Here is a 24,404-nt window from a genome sequence, read left to right on the forward strand (position 1 = left end):
GAGAAGTCCAAAAATATTGAAAAGACCGAAAACGTTAAGAAAGTCGAGAAAGTTAGAACCTGAAGTTGATTAAGTTAAATAAGAAAAAATTTAGTGGATTAGCACCTTGTGTTAACTTTTTTGGTGTGTTGGCTATATAGATTGCTTTAAAGTTTACACCTTCATATAAATTTATAGGGATATTTGTTAAAAGTGAAAATTTTAGCTAGTTTGATGAGTTTTGATTTCCATTTAAAAAATAATATTTTGGGAAAATTAGTTTTTAAGTCAAATTTTCCGAAAAAGCAAAATCTTCACGAGGGGGTAATGCTCTAACGTTTTCAAATTTAAAATAAAATGTAAATTAAAAATACCATACTTCTTCTAATTAAATCATATACTATAGTAACAAATTAAAAACTTTAACAGAAGCATGAAAAAAATTCATGGGCTACTAAGTTTCGTTAAACAAAATTGATCAATAACCTTTTGTATAGTGTTTTGAATTATTATTATTATTATTTTTCATTTATAACGCTTAAATTTGAGATGGGGACGTTATATCAGTTTTAGTTAGAGGGTGTGAATTTTATCAAACTTTGAAAAGACATCTTTATCATATAACACTTTCGATTACGAGATTCAACTATTGAAATTAATGCCATTTCTGAAAAGAAAGTTATTAACCATTGACTGTGAGGTGCAGCCATTTTCTGTTTTCCTCTTTCTTTCTGACCTAAATGTGAATATGAATCTATAGAATGAGTGAGGTACCAAACTTCACTTATGGCGCTTTGAATACTCTTCCCACGTGTTGCGAGTTTCGTTGAAACTATAAATTCTATTTGGGCATTATAGTCATTTACTCTTCCTTTATATAATGTTTTTCGATTACATAAAAATTAATTAATTTTAGGGAAGTGAAGTTGAAAATATAACATATTCAACATAAGTTTCGTTAAAATATCATTAATATTTAGAAATATAAATTATTTTTGTTTCCCTTACTTTTATTCTCAATGATAAAAGGTGTGTGTATATATTATATTCTTCGGAAAATTACTTTCTACTAATAATTTTGTTTAATAGCATGTTTTACAACCCAATAATAATAATTTTATTATTTTTATTATTTTCGCAAACTTTTTATTATGTTTTCAGTTTTTATGTATTTTTCATCTTTTAAATGTCTAACAACATGTTGTCATGTTGTATTTTATTAAATACATAATTATCAAAATGATATCATTTTACAAGAATAGATGAAAAAAAAACGTCATTTTTCACTATTTTCAATTTGTTTTATTTGTAACATGTCACTACACATTTAGCACACGAGTAAAAGGTAAAAAAAATAAGCGATACTAAAATAGAGTGAAAACATGGTAAATTTGGCAAATATATTTTATATGCAATTAAATCTAGAAACTTTCTATCTTCACTTCATTTTTTATATATTTACTTTTTTTCACACTTTTTCATTAAATACCTTTGAGATTATTAAATATCAATTACTTATATTAGTGGAAATAGTATTTTGAAACACGACTGTTCTTTATTTAAGAATGTGATTCCTTACAATATAGTATTATATTTTAAAATAGAGTCTTCCAATAAACACATTTATTTGAAATCTTGCATTGTAGGTCAACCACCGTACGATGAAGCCATAAATGGTGGTCCATGTTAACAAACCCATGAAGGTTTAGTTTTCTCCAAGGTTGCAAGAAATGGTGAAGAAAACAGTGGCTAATAATGGTTGCACAAAAACGTTGAAAACAATATTGTTGCTTATATTAAAAGGATTATCGTAAATGTCAACCAAACTTTAATGAAGTTTTGTACGTTGGGCTTCACCTTCTCACCACCAGCACAGACTCTGGTGGCTAGTTAGATGCCATCTTGTTGACCAAAAAACAAAAGTTAGATGCCATCTCCCACCTCTCAATTATTAGTGTTTTCTTTTCTTTAATAAAATGGAGATAGTGTACATGTGCGCATGAAAGCATATTAATTATTAGCATAGAATACAAATATTATCATAGAATAAATTCCTATTAAATATCAACTCTCCAGATCAAATCAAATCAAATCAAATGTGTATTACTTTTACGGTGTTAATCTGCGTATTTTAAAACCATCAAGAAAAAAATATTTCTATTATATTCCCATATGCGTTGAATTAGAGTGACAAAGAGATTCGGACATGATTTTTTTAGGGTAAACACCATGATAATGTTTATATTCCTGGGTGTTGTGGCTGACCAAACTAGGCATTGACCTAACACAAGGAATCAAGTTGAGTAAGCTTTGTTACTTTTTTTTTTCTTCTTCTTTATTGAAACTACACGCATTACTTTTTTCATCGTATTGGGAATCCACGTTAAAATTCAAAATTAAAGTTCCATAGTTGCCATCACCATAGATGGATGGTCAACCATTAACAAAAGGACAAAATGGAAAAGGTAAAGGGCGAAACTTCCGAGGAGATCGATATAATTTTATACTGTTTTTTATAGTGGAATACACTCGGTGCTATACGTATACGGTAACTTATTATTGCCAAAGTCTATGGAAGTCAACAAGAAAATAGCCTCTTCACTTTTCAAGGAACAGAACAGTGTTGATTTTCGATAAACCTCAAAAGCCAAATTCGGAAACTAATAAAACATAAAGTGATTTATAGTAGAACTCAAATAACCAAGTTCCCTTTCTGTGTGCTAAGCAGGACACGAAAGTCAAAACTCATCACAAATTTGTCATAATAATAATAACAATGAAGTAATCGATATGAAACATCTAAGTTGTTTTCAATATTAATGCAGTATAGTTAGTGCATGAATGCGCTTGAAAATGACAAGATTCTACATACAAGTGTGGCCTTTACATAAACTAATGCTATGCTTAGCCAAAGAGAGAAACAAAGAAAAAACAAAACAAAAGAAGATAATAGCCAAAACAAAAAATTATTATTTTTTTCCATACTTCATTATCTTCCCCACAGTTTCAACTTTCCAATACAGTGAAAGTTGATGGGCATAGTTCTTTTTAAAAGATGGGTCAGATATTAAAATGGAAAAAATAAATAAATCATTTGTTTTCCCTCTCTTTATTGAGGAAAGTAGGAAAATAGTAAGCAAAAACAGTAGATGCAATGCCGTTGACCAGGTTGGGGAAATACTTGAAGACATTAATCTGTTTGGGTAAAGGAAGCTGGTGCCTTTGGCTTGGCGGTGATGATATTTTCTGCATTTTAATTAAAAAAAATTGTATGGTAAAGATTTGTTGAGTTGGTTTGGCAATTTCCCTGGGGGCTTCCAACCGAGAAGTGGTGGGACACACCACCTAGTCCTCCTTTGGAGCTTTACAGTGAGCAAACATTGTGTTTTGTCGCGGCACGCCTTTTTGTGTTATTATTATTAACAATAATAATAAATAATGGCATTGGTGGAATAAAAAAGTGATTTCTAAACAACATTATTCTGGCCATTACTTCAATTTGCATGCAAAAGCAAAGTCCAACCAATATCCACGCTTCCATTGACGAAGCTTCGTTGACTTTCTCATCCACCCTCTCTTTTATAACCAACCCTCTTCCCCTCTACTTTCTTCCATCCAAACCAAACCCACACAAAAAACCAAACCAAACGCCAACAACGTAGTCTCTCTCCGAGCTTCCATGGCAGTAGATCTGGCAGGTGTTGCCAAGATTAGGATGGAAGAACAGATAGCCATTGAAGAAGCAGCTTCCGCTGGATTGAAAAGTATGGAGCATCTCATTCGTGTTCTTTCCTCTCAAATCCCTTCCTCTTCTGCCTCTGCCTCCGCCTCCTCCTCTTCTTCAACACACCACCACCGTCTTAATCTCAACCACCTTGACTGCACGGAAATCACCGACTTCACCGTCTCCAAGTTCAAACAAGTCATCAACTTGTTGAATCGCACTGGTCACGCTCGCTTTCGCCGCGCGCCTTCTCATCCCTCTCCCTCTCTTCCTTCTCCACCGCACCCACAAGCTCAAAAACCCACTCTTCATTTTGCAAACCCCAAGCTCAAGTCAAATCCCAATCCCAACCCCAACCCTTCTTCCACGGATTTGTCGGTTTCTCAGTATTCCAAGACCAAAGACACCACCTTTAGCATATCCCCTCCCATCTCCACCACCACCTCCTCCTTCATGTCCTCCGTCACGGCCGACGGCAGCGTCTCCGACGGCAAGATCGGCCCCGCCATCATCGCCTCCGGGAAGCCTCCTCTCTCCTCGTCCCACCGGAAAAGGTGTCACGACGCCACCCTCTCCGCCGGGAAAACCTCATCCTCCGCCCACTGTCATTGCTCCAAGAGAAGGTAAAATTCTTTTCACACACATATCAATAAATCCCAAACTAAAGGAAAAAAAATAATGATTTTGTTTCTGGCTTTCAACAGGAAATCTCGTATGAAACGAATGATTCGAGTGTCGGCGATAAGTTCGAAGATCGCCGATATCCCTGCGGACGAGTACTCGTGGAGAAAGTATGGTCAAAAACCCATCAAGGGGTCACCCTACCCACGGTATTTTTCTATTCTTATCCTTCTGTAGAATTGAATCCGTCAAAGTCAAACATTAATCTCCACGCCTCTCAACTTTGGAACCCTCGAATGATAGTATTATTTTATTTATCTTGTTTGTCGGAGATTAATTATTAAGTCTTTTGGTAATGGCAGAGGGTACTACAAGTGCAGTAGCGTGCGAGGGTGTCCGGCCAGAAAGCACGTGGAGCGAGCCCAGGATGACCCCAACATGCTCATCGTTACCTACGAGGGAGAGCACCGTCATCCGCAGCCGCGTCTGCCAGAAACCGCCGTCCCCGCCCCTGTGGGTTTCGGCGCTCAGGCTGTTTAAGCGACGGATATATCGAGAAAGTGTGAGACCGACAGTGATGAGTGAAGACCGCTGTTTGAAATTAACTGAGGAAGTTGTAACAGTGGGAAAAAAAGAAAGGAAGTTCTTGCAAGCAAGGGAAAGTTAAGAAAAGAAGCAAAGTCAACTTTTGCTTTGTTGGTTGTGACCTTTGTGGACCAGAAGAGTCCTCTACCAGAGGATAAGCACTTTTGTGTAAATTTGACAAAAAATTATGAAATATACTTGTTTTTTTTATCTTTTGAATTTAATTAATCGACATAGTTTATGCACTCTGGACCAATGAGGAAATTATTCTTAATATTCATAAAAATGAAATTTTTTTGTTAGTATTTAGAAAATAGTATTATATTGTTGGGGAGGTGTAATGAAACCCAAGTGGAAAGAAAAGTATAAATTCGATTGGGTTGAAAAGGAGGGATGGGGATGAAAGAAAAAGTCAAAGGTGAAGTTAGAAATGGAGAATCTGTGTAACTCGTTTGTGGAGTATGGTGCGACTGGGTCCCACACCACCAGATTCCAATCTTTCCGTCTTATGCTTTCCTTCATTTCGAGATATTTTATTATTCAAATATAACGAACCAAATATCAGGGATACCATGTTTTTCTTCAAGTAAGTTCTTTAAATTCAGTATTTTTATTTAGTTTTCATTCTTTAATAAATTGTGCTATTTAAGTTCTTTAATAATTTTTTTTGTAATTCCCTTGCTGAATATTTAATTTAAATTTAAAAAATAACATCATGCATTATATGAATTTTGTTACTTTTTATAAGTATAAAAAAGAGCTGTTAAATATGAAAATTAAACATAAAAAAAATTAAAATGACCCCTTTAAAAAAAAAAATTAAACTCATTAAAATATTTTTTCTCCTTTCTGTTTCCTTTCGTTTTAAAATATCTTACAATAAAATAAAGTTTCAGAAATACTATATATATATAATTAATAATATAACCAATTCATGCGAAAATATACCGTAAGTGAATAAATATATTAATTTAATATATTATATTATAAATATAAATATACAATGTAGAAAATACACAATATATAAGAGGAATTTTAACTTTTTTTAGTTGTAATTTTTTATTCAAATATATTTTCAGTCCCGTAAACCAAAATATATTTTTTATGGTGAAACCTTTACTTCTGTCGAGTTATAAATATTGCCATTTGTATAGCGAATAAATCTGGTTATGTTTTCAGCTGAAATTCTTTTCAAATATTTATAAGGTAGAGGTGTTTACAGTTTGGATTGGATCAGATTTGGAGTAAATTTATTGTCAAATTTAATTAAAACAAATCTCCCTCTCATTGAGTCAGGATTTTACCTTTTTTATTAGACTTTTTTAAACTCAATTCACTCTTAACTTCTTAATCAAATAGGATTAATTTGGGAAATAAATCACAACTTGTTACATCTAAAATTTAAACAAGAATTTTGTAAAAAAGTATAAACAATTGGCCCAGTCACAAAAATATCATATATAATGAATTTATTAATATTTATAAAAACTATTTTAAAAATCATATCTCTTACAGTATTTACTTATTTGATAGTATCTTTTTAACGTTGAAAATACATATGTTAAACATTAAAAGAAATGTTTACTTAGGGTTGGTATTGTCTTTGACTGCTATACATATAGTTGGAAGTCAAATATTGAACTGAATTAAGATTTTTAACCTCAAACACCGTTGTCTCACTTACAACAACATTCAATTTCAAATTGTAATGTTAATGTAACATTTCAAAGTTTGAAGTCTTAAAAGAAAAAATTCAAAAACACATTTGGATGCAGCTACTTGTCTTGTTGTGGTCCCCTCTTACTTTAAACTCTGGAAACAAGCACAGTTTGCTTTGAATTACATTACCTTTTGTGCACGCAATTCATATGAATCTGCTACTAATTTCAAGACTAACACGTGTTTTTAATTTTCATAACTACCGTTTTGTTTAATTTTAGTTTTTCAACCTTCTTTTTCATCACTTTTACACTGTGTTCAGAATATTTATTATAGATAATAATATTTTGTTTCATTTTTTTATTTACTTTTTAACTCACAATTTCAATTATTTTTCAATTATTTATTTTCATTTTTTTTAGTGGTGTGATATAATAATTTAAAAGTGATTGAAAAGTGAGTTAAAAAAATGCATCAAAATATTATTATCTATTTATTATCTGTGCAAAATATATTTGAAAATGTGTTCCTGTTCCTTTATTAATTTGTAATAATTTGAAAGAGAAGAAAATAAGAGCTATTGTGAATGTGCTCTTTTCATTATACCAAGGACACAAAATCACCTGCTATAGTGTGTAACTACTTTTCTTATCTAATTTTAATTTAATTTTACTGTTATATATTTTTTTCACAACTTATTTCATTCTTTTAATGTTCAAATTTTATACGTACTCTTTTAAGTTATATACATAATAAAAATATTAATCACAATAATAATTAATTAATAATAATTTTTATTTTATTACTATATGATATTTAATTAAAACTACTTTCAAATATAAATCTCATTAACAATTTATCATAATAATTATTTTTTCAAACTTAAGAAGTAATTATTTACACTTTGTTTTCCATTAATTTTAAATAAATATTTTTTAAATTTATTTAACTATAGAGATAAAATTATAATCTTATATTTTAATTCATTAAAAAAATATATCTGTCACATCCATCAAATTATTCACAATTTTTAATAAATTTTATCTTTAAATATTTTCATTTCACTTTCAAATCTCTTAGAAGGAACAACACTACTTTATTCTTTATAATTCTTCAAATTCATCAACTCACCTTCCTTCACATCATTTTTCAACAAAAACATAACCTTACATTGTGAAGATTTATTATTCAGAAGAATTAGGGAGACATGATTTAATAAGAATGACAATCATGTTCACTTGATAGTATTTCAGAGTGAGAGAAGTGAAGGAATTAAGAGATTATTTGATTTTCCCATTTCTGCCCACATGAACTTGTTTAAGGATGATTAATGATAAAATATTATTATACTCTCAACTCATTTATATTTTTAGTCACGTGCATGTGTGTTTGTTGTTTAATTTAGAATTATGCTTACAACAATAATCAATATCCAAAATTTTTAAAATGTTTATTAAAAAAACATTCAATATGTAAATATATTGTATTTTTATTACTTTTTTATTAAATTTTTGCTTCCAATTTATTAATTTTAATATTTTTTATATAATAAATATAACTAATATAAATATAATTTTATATTGCTTTAAACATGAAAGACAATTTGATAATCTTATTTTTCTTTCGGTTAAACTTAATATTTAATTTATCACATCAATCAAATCACTCTAAAATTTTGCAAAAATCCACTCACTTTCTATCTAAATCCTATAAAAATAACAACACAAACTTCATGTTTTAATTCACTCTCTTAATAAAGCAAAATATTTAAATAATAGTAATATAAGAGGCGGTAGTTAAAATTTTAGCAATTAATATGAAATCTTATTTTGACCTTAATTTACAAATTAATTATAATTTTTTATTAATCATAGAAATTATTTTAATATTAATATTTTTTAATTTATAAAATGGTGTATTAAAAGAAAATCATTAAATAAAACCAGATTTAAAGATAAAAAATAATTAGTTATTATAGTAATTAAATTAAATTTTAATTTATAAGTCAAAAGTTATTAACATTTAAAATAGTCTTTATTATAAATATAAAATTATAATTAGTTTATGAATTATAATTTAAATTAGTCTTTAACCTTAGTCACAATATTTTAAATTTTATAAAGTTAAGTCTCCTTATAGTATAATAATAAATTTAATTATCTTTTACTCTTATTATAAGTCGTGTTTCTCTCTTTTTTTTTAATTTATTTTTTATCTAAATTACAAATGACATGTAGTCAAAAAATGTTATTATCAACAATATAAAAAAAGAGAGAGAATTCTTGAAAAATGGAAGAGAAATTATATTTTTATACTTTTTTGGCACTACTGAAAAACAAAGTGTTAATGATAATTAAAATTTCTTAAAGATGATTTTGGAATCACTTTTATTTAAGATCATATAGAAACTAAAATTCTCAACTACAATGGTGTATATAACCGTCATTTTATGTATTGCATATAACAAATGTTGCGAAAAGAATTGTCGTTATATCTTTATGTTTCATTTAAAATTATTTGTTATTATAAAGATAGAATGACAAAGATATAAATCCTTATATCCAATGCCTAAGAATAATTAATGGAAAAAAAATTCTAATATAATCAAAATATATTTCAAAACTATATAGGATATAATATTTTCTAGCAATGCAAACTAAATTTAAAAAATAAAAAAATAAAAAAATTAATAAAAGCACATGAGAAAATATCAAGATAAATCTATGGGGAACAGTGGTGATGACAACACAAAAAAATTGAGAAGACGCTACAACCATAAAGTGAATAGAAGTTTCTAAGGACATCAACACAACAATGGTGGAGCTACTGAATAATGACACAATTGCAATGGATACCCACAGCCACGATAGAAGTCAACGCGGAGAACGATCAAGAAAAAAAGAAAACAAAAAAAAATATGAAAAACATGAAGATTAAATGTATGCATCTATTTCTATACAATATAAAGACTATGCAATGACGTTAAAAAACAAAAAGCCGTAATCATATTTCAAACATTAATTACATAAAAATTATATAGTATTATATATAATAATAATAATAATAATAATAATAATAATAGTAATAATAATAATAAAATGAAGTCATTTGTATGTTTGTTCCAAATAAGGTCATTTATATGTTTGTTAGTGGAAGGATCTTTTATGGTTGTTAGTTGTTTTGTATTTATGGTTTACATGTTAAAAATATTGTATATTAGAGAAGTCGTTATAATGAAGCTTCATTTAAATAGGCTTTCTATGTAATACTAAAAAAAAAGTACGATCCTCGTTGAAAATAATTAATAAATACAACTAATTTCAAAATAAGATTTTTTGTGTCTTTAATATATAAAGTACAAACTTTACTAATTAAGTAATTTTAAATCTGCACTAACGATAAATCTAAAAATTAAAAATAATCACTCATAAAAATACAATGGGGTAATGATATGTTTGAAACTGTCTAGGTGAAATTTAAAACCTTGTCTCAAGTAATAAATTGACGTCTGCTATTCTAGTACTAAATGAATAACACAAAAAATATTTTACCATAATTAAGTTAATGAAGCGTAGACTATTGTTTGTGTTTATTTGAAATCAATTTTCAGTTTCGGGAATACTGATAAAGAGTAACATAAATCTTACTTTTTGCGAGCGCTTATCATTATATTAACTACTTGACCAATTTTTTTAATACTGCACAGTACACCATGGATTGAGAATGTAAATATTACAGTCAAAGAACTATTTCAGAGATTAACTTTTATTTAATTTTGGTGTATAATTTTTTAAACCGTCAATAAGTAAGAAATTACCATTCTGGTTACTTTTAAACTTCTGAATGAGTGGAAATGTAAAAATAAAAAGGTTGGATTATTAATTAGGCATGTGTTTTTAGTGACTATTGTTTCAATTGAAAAAGGGTCTTTCTTCTTACACCTCCAATTTTTTTTTTTAAATTTCCAAAATATCCTTTGACCATTTAAAGAAACTCACGAACATCACACTCCCAAAAATATTTCTGGATGTCGACTTCCGAAAATCAAAATATGACTTCCGAAAATTAAAATATATGACTTCCGGAAGTCAAAATATATGACTTTCGAAAGTCAAAATATATCACCGAAAGTCGACTTTCAAAAGTCAAAAATCATTATCGAACGTCGACTTCCGGAAATCAAAAAACATTACGGAAGTCGACTTCCGTTTATAAAAAAATCATATATTTTATTTTTTATATTTTAAAACACATTAAAAATTATAAAACATATAAATTTTAAAAAATTACTTTAAAAAATAAAAGAATAAGTAATAAAAATACTAAACAAAAAATTGAAAAGTAAAATTAAAAAATAATTTAAATTAAAATAATAAAACTTTAAATTTTAAAGAATTGAATATATATATATATATACATATATAAACCGGAAGTCGGACTTCCGTATATATAAATAAACGGAAGTCAAAATCCGTTTATATGTATATACACACCGGAAGTCGACTTCCTATATATATATATATATATTCTTTTTTCAGTTAAAGTTATTATTTTAATTTAAATTATTTTTTAATTTTATTTATTTTATTGATATTATTATAATTATTTTATTTATATATTTTATGTGTATATTATTTTATATTTTATTTGAATTTTTTAATTTTGTCTAAAATTTAAATATTAAATTTTAATCAAATTTTTAAATTTTTTTCAATTATATATGTTTTTATATTTTTAAATTAATTTTTTTTTATGTAATTTATTAAATATTTAATAAAATAAAAAAAATAAAAAAATCATTTTTAAAATAACATATATAAATAATGAAATTTAAAATTTAAAAAAACGAATATATATATATATATATATGTATATTAATTTAAAGTTTTATTATTTTAAAATGAATTTAAATATTAAATAAAATTAAATGAATCAGAATAAATTTTTTATTCTTTTGTTTTTTTATTTAGTTTAATATTATTTTAATTTTACTTATTTTTATATTTATATTTATTTTTTAGTATATTAAATAAAAATAAAATTATATATATAGATATTAATATTTTAAAAAAATATATATTAAGAAATATGAAAACATAAAAAATAAATAAAATAATAAATTAAAAAAATCATTAAAAGTTAAAAAATATAAAATTTTAAAAAGAATTAAAAAAATTCAAAATAAAATTTGTTTTTCACTCACGGAAGTCAACTTTCGGAGAATGTTTTTTGACTTCCGGAAGTCGACTTCCGAGAATATTTTTTGACTTCCGGAAGTCGACTTCCGGTGATGATTTTTGACTTCTGGAAGTCGACTTCTGGTGATACATTTTGACTTTCTGAAGTCGACTTCCGGTGATATATTTTGACTTCTGAAAATCGACTTCCGTGATATATTTTGACTTTCGGAAGTCATATATTTTGATTTCCGGAAGTCGACATAATTTTGGGGGTGTAGTGTTTGCGGATTTTCTTAAATGGTCAAAGAAATTTTTGAAAATTTAAAGAAAGTTTGGAGGTGTAGAAGAAATTTTGGAGGTGCAGGAAGAAAGACCCTTGAAAAATTGAAACCTAAATTATGATTGCGTTTGTAACCTTTTTTAAGAGAAATTGGAGTAAAGCCCATTTCTTTTTCCTTTGTTTGGATATTGGCCCTGATTTGATAGGAATAAAAGTTCGGGCCTTTGGACGTAAATATGGATTTGGGGCTCCCGGAACCAAACAATACATTTTGAAGGCAATCTCTTTTCGCACTCCATAATTTCTTTCTACACTCACTATTTTTCTCATTACCTATTTTGTTCTTTGTCATTTGTATGAGTATGAACTTCTCATGGCACCATTTTTTTTTCTTCTTCTCCATTCCTTTTGCTGCTTCTACTAATTTTGTTGGAATTCAAAGTTTTGGCAAATGAATTAATTGAACATACAACATTTGTAAAGCTTGACGGTGGATAACTAATTTAAGAGGTAGTTTTCTCTTCATGGTTTTCAAACATATGAATCATACAATCGTAAATAAAATGATAAAAACTGAGTGTAAGAGTGTCCGGTGCAAAGCAACGTCTATGATTTTCTGGTATATATATATCAGACTGAAAAGGACAGAGGTAATTAAGAGTAACAATAAGGAAAGCATGTCAACGAGCTTTTGTATGATAATCGGTTCAAGCCTTTAAAACTTAAGTAGGATATTAATACTTCAGAGACTGTATATTGTTTTTTTTTTCTTATCTACCTAAAGTAGTTGTTGCAACTACAAACACCAGTGCAGTCGGCAAGGAGTAAATGATTTCAACACTGTTAAACCCACCATGCATGGTGCCATGAGTTATTCAACAAGCTTAATGAAGCATACGAATCTATCATTTCCATGTTTAGCCAAAAATAGCTATGCAGAGTATTTGGCTAAACAACCCCTCGCATTGTATGAATGAAGACACATTGATCAACAATCATGGAAAACCATCTTCAGATATTTTCAACAATGTGTATGCAGAACACATATATCACCATGTGTTGTAGAAATGATTATATTAGTAGTATATATAATGGATAAGTTTTAGTGATTGATTTGATAAAATGATAAAAATATTTGAAGAAAAAATATCGTTCATGATATATAGAAGAAAACTAGAGTTTGCATAGTTATAGACATTGATTAATAAGGTTCAAAATATGAACTGTTTTCAATAAAAGAAACAGCTTTTGTTGAGCGGTTAGTGTACAGTTGTTAAGAATTGCAACTAACAATCTAACATATTGATTCCTGTTGAAATATGAAAATAAATGTATATGGGCATACAGAAACAGGGTTGAAGCATGTGAGAGGTATCTGGGAAGAAGATGGCCCACAAAAATCAATGTCATTTATTAAATTAGGAGAGCTTAAGTGTGAATGCATGTGAGGAGTTTGAAAGACAAGACAAATAAAACACAAGAATATATATACTACATAGGAAAACGGAAGCATCTAATCTTAATAGCGCATAATGACAAACTTCATAGGATACCTTGTTTGTTAGAGTTGTTCCTGTTGTAAATTATGATCCACTTCAAAATCACGAATTCCTCTTCTATCTTGTTGATTAGAGTCTCACGTCTCTGATAATGAGTTACTTAGACTGCGATGTGTGGCCTACCCATACACTATATATTCTTTTGCACATTGGATGCTTATCCGTGACGCATGACATGGACTTCAAACCAGCCACATATCCCACTTTTGGATTTACACCTTCTAATGTCTTCAATTAACGTGCTTTACCCAAATCAGTTACGTTCATTTTACCTATGCTGTGCATGCACTATGCTGCTCATTCATAGCTACCACAGAATTTAAAACCAGTCAAAAACAAACAAGGCTTTTGCTTTCGAGCTTTTTATATTTTCACTACAAAAATGAAGGAAGCATCAATACTTCCTCTCATGAATAATTAATAATCAATTATATAAACTTCGCCTTTTTGGACTTTTTTCTTCATATATATTTAATGATCACGTTTTCTGTTATTTCATTCGAGTGAAGATCTGTGTAAAAAGCTGAGACGAAAGCCAACACCATAGTTACATTTTCCTTAAACATGTATAAGCCAAACGTGGTCACATTCACTTTGTGATTCCATTTTCTTCCAAATTAAGCAAGCAACATCTTATTATGCCTTCACCAAAGAGGTTGACAATGAGGTTCTCATTACTCAAATATCTGTCGTTGCGTTTAAGACAAATATATGTATTGATTAACTTTTAACGACCCACAGAACTATGACAAAACAATCATATGGTGTAGGCACCCTTTGCTTCTTAATACGGTTTTTGATTATTTGATTTGGAGATCTAAAACAAAGGTTCTGTCTTTTGGATTGTAATGGGTAATAACACTACTCTATAGACTAGTTGCAAGGAAATGGGAATACATCTTTTGTTTGTTTGTTTTCTCTTTTCCTCTGATTTAGCATGTTAGATGCATGCATGAAAGGACAAAGTTTTCAATGGCAAATAAGGAATTGGTGACTATATGTTACAGGTCATGAATTATATTATATATGTCATAAACAGCCTTTAATATTTCAGTGAGGTGTCTTTAGTGCTGTGAAATGTAGATTCTGCAGATGTAGAGAAATAGGTTTGCTCCTTATTTGTGTGTGAGATACAGAATGCAGCAATGAAAATCTATACTGAGGTTGGACAAGGATCATATGATCACAAAATTTGTTGCTATGTGATTGATACACTTTAGTTTGGTTTGAAACTTGAGTATGTGTATTTAGAAACAATTAATGAAGAGAAGGAAGCTACTTTAGCAGGGGTGACCCAGGGCTACATCAATCACATGATGAACAAAAACAAATGAGTGTAAGGGTATTATAAGCGTGCAAATATACAATGAACTTCTATATGATCATATTTGGAAAGAAGGGAAAACAAATCAAAGTCCTAAAGTAGAAGCATGAAATGCTTTAACTAAGGTTATGGCTATCTTTGGATAATGCCTACCCTCTAGAGGGTTATGTCTCATTTGGTAGGAGAGAATTAAATTGGAAACTGTTAGTTAGTGTCCTTAAAAATAAAAGCTTTTTGTATATTAAAATTATAAAAATTTAATATATAATTTTTAATTAAATTGTTAACAATGTAAGTTTTTTTTTTTTCTGAGATGATGTTATTAAGATATTTTATTTTGGTTTTGAAAACGGATATTCACCAAAATCCCATGTTTACTAATATGATAAGGAAAAAGTAGGAAAAGTTTACAAAAATATGAGTTAATTTGAATAACTCAATAGGTTGCTTAAGTATACGGGAGATTTGAGTAATTAGAGTAATTATGTGTCTTTAAAAAGAATCTTTGATTTTAAAAAAAAATTGTACGATAAATTTTGCAAATTTTATTAAGAACGTTTGTCATTTTTGTTAAAACATGTTAAATAATAATACTTGTATTGAATTTTCATGGAGTTAGACAAGGTGTTAAATCACATTAATTTTTTGGTGTGTTTTTATTTATATTTTATCTTTACTCTTATTTAGGTGTGTTGGTTGAAGGTATTGTTTTCCTATCATGTTATTTTCAATAATTTATTAATAGTGTTTGATTTGATTTTAAACATTTAATATGTATTTGAAGAGAAAAATGATAGCATATAAACTTTTAAGCCAAAAATCTAATTTTTAGTTAAATGTTGTTAAATTAGCTTATTTGATTAAAATTTTGTAAAATTAGTCGTTGAATTAGTTAATAAATATAAAATAAGACGTATTAATAATTTTCTTATAGGGTATACAAACATTCTTTTTGGTTAATTATAAAATTTGTTTAGCAAATTTTTATCTCTTATAACTTTGGTTTAAAAAGAAATATATATATATATATATATATATATATATATATATATATATATATATATATATATATATATATATATATAAAATTAGTATGAGAATTATAAACTGATTGAAAATAAACAGAATAGAATGAAAAGGAGATGATCGAGAAAGACACTCATGTATACTCAACGTAAAAATTGAAAAAAAAAATGTTATACATAAACTTAAACATGTTTTTAAATAGTGCTTAAAAATAATATTATTTTTGGTGAGATATATTTGTGCCAGAGGTTAATCGCTAATACTCAAAGTATTGATATATTGGAAATTGAAATTCGTTTAATAATATAGAAATTTATTTAAACATAACTATAACTATTTTCTTATTTTAATATCACTTAAATAATTCATTTGAGTATTAATTTTATTTAAGTAGTCTGGTGCTTTTTTTGTCGTGTTTATCCTCTCATTAAAATCTATTATAAGGATGTTTAATTTCACTATTAATTTCTCACAATGTAGTAGGTTGCATCACTGACAAATTTAAATTAGTTGTGACTAGGACGGTGGTGACATAAAGGAGAAAGATGGTGGGTGAGCTGAGTAAAACACTGTATTGTGGGTTGAATTCATTCATAATTATGTTGAAATATTATTAATGTGTTTTGAGAATTTTTTTATTCTATAAAAAAAACTATATTTTTTTATATAACGAACTTATTCAAGATTTATAACTGTGTGAAAAAATATACTAAAACTTTTGTTTGTTCATTGTCAATTGTCTTTAAGTAATTGTATTTAAAATAACGTAGTTCTTTTATTTTTTTTTATTTTTGGATCAGCCAAAGTAATTCTCTTAAATACTATTAATAAATTTTACTTTTTGTATTTATCAAAGATTTGGTCCCTTTTTTTTAGTTATTAAGAGTCATTTTCTCTTATCACATGAAAATTCTTTGACGTGACGAATCTTTCATCTGCGATTGCATTGCTTGACTGATGTTGTCAAAGCTTGAACCAACTTTGTCTTTCCTGACAAAGACTTGGTTTTATTGAAGAGTCTTTGGATTTAGGTTTTTCAATGAGTTTTTGCTAAAATCAATGTTCGAAATTGAGACTTTAACTTTGTTCATTTTTTTAGTATGGTTGTTTGTATTTTCAATATTTTTACTTTAATTTTTAATATTAATTATAGAAATATATGGTACAAATTTATTTTAATAAAAATACAAATTAGCATCTTACATATTATATATATATATATATATATATATATATATATTAAAAATGCATTGGTTGATTTTAAATATATGTAAAAGAACCTTATTAAGATTAACACATGTCAAGTAAAATCTTAGAATATTAACACACTTTAGTAATATATATTAAAAGTTAAATTAAACCTTCAGTAAAAAAAAGTCATTTAAGTTAAATTCAGAAATATTATTAAAGTTAGATTTTAGTTAATATAGATTATTTTTTATTTTTAAATATAATTATTTGATTATATTATAATTGAGTATGTATTGTAAATATGTTTATATTCCTTTTGTGGTATTTGATATGTTTTGAATATGAAATTGTAAGATATTTAGTAAAGTATACTGTTCAATTTTTTGGTTTCGAATTTTAGACATTAAGTTGTCAAATTTTCATTAGATTTGTGTAATGCATTGTGTTGAGTGAATCGTGTTAGATTACGTAGATATCTTTTATAAATTTTAATATGATTTTTGGTTTTTTAGTTTATTTGATATATTGTGATTACTATAATAATTTTTCTTTTTAGTACTATTAATTTATTTTTTTGAGAATTTGGTATGGTTGCTGAAACTATATTCACAATTTTAAACTGAGAAACACACAAAATAGAATGTAGATTAGGTTATGGCAAATGTGAATCTTCTACATCATTTCAGATCATAATGAGTGCAACTTTGCTTGTGTGACATACAGCATTATTTAATATCCACAAATCAATGTTATGTCTTTCACTTTCTATTCACTCTCAACCAAATAGAATATATCTCACCTTTAACATAAGTTTTAAACCAATGTAAAAAGTAAATATTAACTTACGAAAATGGAGGAATAATAAGTTGATTATAAAAAAGTAGGTTTTGACAATTTTTGTTGTCCCAACTTAGAAAAAACCTTATCTCTTAAATTTATTGATAGACGATAAAATGAGATATCCACCACAAACATTAATCGTAGTAATAGTAGGAGAGAGAGGAGATTTTATTGATATTTGAAGTTGTTGAATTTGTGTGTCTCTCTTTAAGCACCTCCCATCATCACCCTCTCGTTTTCTCTCTCCACGCCTTCCCTCCAACAAACAAACAAAGAAATATTCTTCCACTGAAAAACCAACCCATAATAATTACATATATTTGCTACCACTATCATAACACTCAATTTCTCAAACTCTTCTTCTCTTTGCGGCCAACACAATGGGCCTCGAAATCTTTGACGACTTTCGCCCAATCATGCCTCTACCAATCAGAACCTTCACCCACCGCCCAGAGCTTCTTCCGACATGGTCCAAGGACGACCAAGACTGCCGCACACCCACTTCGCACCCTCCAACGTTGGTTTGTCCACCGCCTCCCAAGAAACCGCGACCTTCTGTCTCTGTCTCAACAACAACAACTTTTCCTTCTCAACCCTTCTTTCAAGTGCCTCACGATCTCGCTTCTGTCTTTATGCTTCGCGCTAAACCTGAGGAACCTCTTTGCTAGCTACCTACGATACCACTTCTTCTCTTCTCTTCTCTTCTCTTCATCACTCCCAACATATATATCACTTATAATTATATATCACTATATACTATCAATAAATTAAGCACCGCGTCGCATTATGAACACCTATTCTTCGCTTAATTTTGTTTCCTTTTCTCTTCTTCTCTTTTTCTCTTTTTCTCATATCATTACAAATAAATAAATAACCTGGTTGCTTGATCACCAACATTTTTATATAGTTTTCATATGTTGTGTGTTCAGTCTTGTATAGCTTTTCTCTTCTTTTTATCATCGTTATCATTCTGTTGCTATTTTGAAGATTTCAAGGCTAGGATTTAATTCTAGTTGTGAATCCATGCTGCATGATACGATCCATTACTCTCTGTTAAACCATAAATGCATGCATCTAACTCAAACACCCCTTTCTGTTAAGTCTCTTTCTCACACACACACACAATAAAAGGGTGGTAGATGGATCTGGAGCTTGCTACAAATCACGAATACACGAAGCTACTGTTACTTAAACCTCTATATATATATATATATAGGTTTAAGTAATTTAATTTCTGGTATAATATGTAGTTCTTATTTGGAAGATTGAAGAAATATAATTAACTGGATTGAATACTACGGCTATGAAGTGAACGGGGCCTACAATTTAAAAATCACTTCAAAAGGCTGTGTTTGGAACGTTTGTTATGTATTTGCTCTCTACTTCAGTTACCACCTTTTACATATAACCGTTTTTGTAATCTGGATTAACCTATCGTTCTCTCAAAAAATAAAAGCAATGATGTCTTAAAAGGAAGTTAATGTTTTACTTGGATTGCTCGGAAAACCAGAAGATGGAATGTGTTTTATAACGTTGTCAATGTCTTAGAAATTTTTAAGGAAAGCAAAAATTCACCACACGTGTTGTGTGTATGTATATATAGAGATGCCTAGACTACGGTTCCTAAACCCTCGTAGTTACTTCGATCCATAGCTTTCAAAAAATTTGTAATTTTAATTTTGTAGTTTTCTTCATCTAGTTCCACTATTAATTAATTTTCCTTCTTTTCTTCAATACATGGCATATTTTATTTATATTTTTATTTAAGGCCTCAAAATAGTGTTAATTTTTAATTTAGTCCTTATTAATATTATAATTTTATACTTTCTATTTTATTTAGTTTATTTTATTAATTATAAATAACCACTGATCAAACAAAACATACAAGAAACTTTTCAAATATTAAAATTACTCGGGAACAAATGTTTTCTTTTGAAAAGCAAATCATTTTCGTTTTGAGAATTGGGAATCCAGTTAAAAAGATCATAACATTCTGACAAATTTAATATATATATATATATATATATATAAATATATATATTTAACCTCAGTAAAGTATATTCTCTAGGTATGGCAAGGGGACAATAGGTACACAAGTTCAATAGTTTAAAATATATAATTTAAAAAGAAAAAAACTAATCGTAAGTATATATTTTGTAAACTCTAACACGTTCCGTTGAAAGAGATAGATTAAATACATAAAAATAATTATTTAGGAGTCACGTGTGTAAATTACAGTAAATAAATATTATAATATTTGAGTTTGACGTCTTTCAATGAATTAAACATAGATAAAAAGAGACAGTTCCTTTAATACGCGAAATACCCTCCGAACTTAAATACAGAACAAAAATATCTAATTCAACTAATTAAAACATATGTTAGTTAAGTTTTTTTTAATTTAATTTATTTTATGAAAACAAAACATTAACCATCCTTAATCATTTCACCTCCATCTCTGCAATAGGAGAAAAACCCACCATTTTTTCCTTTTCGAAAAGAAAATGAATTTAACTATATTGATGTTTTGGGCTTGGCTGTAATGAAGGGAGGAGGATGAGGTGTCAGGTAGGTAACTAATTTATTGGTTCACATTCAATTAAGAAAAATAAAATAGATATTTTTTTATGATTTCTGTGTATTATGTAATTTAAAATGTGTCATCCTTGTATCAATTTTGAGAAGAAAGAACGTAGACAGAATGTTGGGTGGGTTTATACATTACGTGGATTGTAATCTTATGATTCTATATATACGATATTAGTTTATATATATATATATATATATATATATATATATATATATATATATATATATATATATATATATATATTAGTTTTATACATATAAGACATTTGATATTATTTTTAATCCAAAATCTTACAACAATAGAGTTATGGATCTTTACTCTTATGTAGTGTTTAACTTTATTTTTTCTACGAGTCATGTTTGACTCACATTTTTTGTTATGGTTATGCAGTCAGTTACTCTGAACCATCGTATCTGATACCACTATTGGGTTTATATATTTCTTCATATGGGGTTGTAGTCATTAAAAGATTGTAGTTTTATATATATATATATATATATATATATATATATATATATATATATATATGTGATATTGCAATTGGTCTTACTTATATAAAGCATTTGACACCACATTTAATCCAAAATTTTAAGGCAGTAGGGTTATGGGTCTTTACTCTTATATAATGTTTAACTTTTGTTAGTGAAAAACCAACACGGCAAGTGCACCGGTCGCACATAGCAAATAATAAGTATTTTATCGTTCTCTCCCAAGGGACTTGTGCAACGCATGACAACTCTCGCAATTCACAACTCAATTAGACACAAAGTTCACACAAAAACAATGGAAACTCTTTTTGTATTTTATGATACAATTGGTGTGCAACAAGAAATTAACATAGTGTATTTACAATTTATCAAGATTAGACTTCAACCATTTCATTCTCATGCATTCTAAATTATCCCAATTCCATAATCATGTTAAAATCAATTCACAAGAATACTCAAATCCTATTCCTAGAGCCTTTGAGCCTATGATCACTCATTAAGTTTCAATTCCTTGAATCCTCAACAAGTGAAATCATGCATTAGTTTCAAGAATCTAAGATTACTAATAAACCAAGTTCTAGTCCTAGATACAAGCATTCATTAGGTATTTAATTTCAAATCTAGATTCTAAAGATGTTTTCCAACACCTCAAGAATCACAAATCAAGCATGGGAAAAATCCACATCAAGCATTAAGCATGGAAATCAAATACTAACATGAATTGGAAAAGCATATAAATTAACAACACAATTTTACACAAGAATTCAATGATTTACATCTAATCTCAACAAATAGAAATTGCTCTTCATGGTGGAGAACCTAGGGTTTTACAAAATTGAAGAATAAGGAAGAAATCGAAACCATAAAGTAGAAACAATCCCTCTCCCAAGGTTCTTGAATACTGCTCCATGGTTCAATTGCGCCTCCCATTCGCATCTTCGCCTTCAATTTCGTAGCCCATCATCCTCTCCAACCCAAAAGGGGTGAAACCTCCATGGATGAAGAAGGAAACCCAGGAAGGAGAAGGGAGAGTTTCCCAACACCCCTAATAGCCTCCAAGAGCCTCTCCCAAGCACTCAAGGTGTTTCTCTTCGTGAAAAAATGAGGAATCCCCTAATACTCTCGTAGAAACATGATTAAATAACCATATTCGCGTATTGGGGTCGATAATCTCGCCCAGCGAGGCCTAAAATCGATATTCCCAGACATGTGCCTCGCTGGGTGAGCCACATTTTCGCCCAGCGACTCGAATACTGCAGTTCTGGTCTGTCATTTTCGCCCAGCGAGCCACCAGCTCGCCCAGCGAGTGACCCTGGCGCCTAATGATCTTTTTTGGCCTTCCAAGGGTTGTCTAAGGCAGTATATACATATAGGCATAGGCGGAACTATATGGTGACAGGGGGGAGCCACGGCTCCCCCAATTTTATTTTTTTTGAATTTTTTTTATATATATTTATATATTTTTTAAAATTATATTTATATATTATTTATATTAAGTTTATGTAATGAAAAAATATAATAAAAGATAAAATAAAAAAATTAATGGAGACATTGATTTATAAAAGAGATTAGAATTTTTTTTCTGGCTATAAGATCTTTCTACCATGTAAATTATCATGCAAGTGTGTGAAGAGAAATAAATACAAAGAGATAGATTGGGAAATAGAGGTTAGAAAAGACATAGATTGAGATTGAAGTATATTTTCTTGCATGATCTCTCACATATCAAAGTTAGTATCTTATTATGATTTATGTATGTTAAATTTATGATTCTTTTTAGGATGTTTATCCCAAATTAATATAAACCCTAATTATGATTTTAGGGATTCTTTTATGAAATTGGTATGAACCCTAATTATAATTTTTCCCAGATTATTATAATCTTTAATTATGAAATTTAGGGATTTTGTGTTTTTCGCTGACTATGGTAATTTTTTTTTAAGTTTTGAATTTATACAATGTTGCTTATTTAATTAAAGTGGTATGAGTTTTGTTATGTTTTGCATTGTGATAATTGTGATTTGTGAATATAAATTTTATTTTTTCTAAATAGGCGAGATGTGATAAATTTATATTAAAAAGATTATGATAAAAAGTAAAAAAAAATTGATTCTTTTTTTAAAGAAGGTTTGTGATAAAGAAGAAAAAAAATGCATTTACATTAACTAAACTTGAGAAATTTCATGAGAACCAGGAATTCAAGACAATAAAAAATAAATCTTTAAAGTTCTTAGAGTTATATACAATGAATTTAAAAATTCATTAGAATGCGATTCGGGAAAAACGGCCTCAAATGTGACAATACCACCAAATCAAATTGATGAGGTTATCTAAAATGATATTCATGGTTTGATATCATGATATAATAGCGAATGATAATAATATTTTTTTGAATTCTACTATTATCTGAAGAAAAAAGATGAAAAACTTTTTTTCTAACTAAAAAAAATTATATATAACAAAACTAATTTGGCACCCCTACATTTTTTGTTCAAGTTCCGCCACTGCATATAGGTGAGTCCTTTCTCCAGGTTTGCAGTGCTGGACTTGATCTTGGTGTCCCTCGACATGATTATTTGTGTAAAAGTCAATCTTTCATGTCCAATCATGCTTCTTTAAGCTTTAGCTTGTTTTCTTCCACCAGAATTGCTTCCTATTGTTTTATTTCACACACTCATATAGAGATTAGAAGTAAAAAAACATAAAACAACTAAAATACGAAACAATGTAAAAATAACATAAACTAGAGGATTAAACAAGATAAAAGTTATGTAGGAGTTGATTTTATTCAAGAAACTTAACATCAATAAAAGGTAGAAAACAACGTTATCAACTTTGTCTTTTTTACCCAATGTGAGATCTTGACTCATACTTGAATTATTCCCAAGAGTGGGTGACAGAGACAGAAGTTGTGAGTGACTTTGGTGAGAAAAGAAAAGAAGTCATCAAAGAGAATAAAGAAGAAAAAAAAAGTAACCAATTTATCTTGTGCAAGTTTATGTAAACAAGTTATCTTGGAAAAAATGTTTTATTCATCATCTCGTTTATTACACTACGCCAAATTTGGTAATAAACAACGTTTTTTTTTCTTAATAGATAGCGGCGCTATCTATTGGAGCAGTATCTATTAATAGATAGCGCTTGTAAAAAAGCGTTGTCTAATGACACTTGATAGATAACACTTGTATAAACAAGCGTTATTTATATATGTTTTAATAGATAGCACTTTCTTTAGAAAATGTTGTCTATCAAAGCTCTTATAGACAACACTTGACTGAATAAGCGTTGTCTATGAAAGCTCTCATAGACAACACTTGACTGAATAAGCGCTGTCTATGAGAGTAGTTTTTCATCAATA

The 24,404-nt window shown here is 28.5% G+C and overlaps 1 protein-coding gene across 1 annotated transcript; it reads left to right on the top strand.

The window, feature by feature from the left end:
• The first annotated feature begins 3,574 nt into the window (after positions 1-3,574).
• Positions 3,575-5,119, top strand: LOC114178690 (putative WRKY transcription factor 11). The gene is made up of 3 exons (XM_028064743.2): positions 3,575-4,326; positions 4,408-4,533; positions 4,687-5,119. Exons 1-3 carry the CDS (start codon positions 3,659-3,661, stop codon positions 4,862-4,864), a joined length of 972 nt encoding a protein of 323 aa, XP_027920544.2. The 5' UTR covers positions 3,575-3,658; the 3' UTR covers positions 4,865-5,119.
• The last annotated feature ends 19,285 nt before the right edge of the window (positions 5,120-24,404 follow it).

The sequence above is a fragment of the Vigna unguiculata genome, chromosome 3, assembly GCF_037176805.1.
Source record: "Vigna unguiculata cultivar grain cowpea cultivar isolate G323 ecotype 2 chromosome 3, ASM3717680v1, whole genome shotgun sequence".
Classification (NCBI taxonomy): Eukaryota; Viridiplantae; Streptophyta; class Magnoliopsida; order Fabales; family Fabaceae; genus Vigna; species Vigna unguiculata.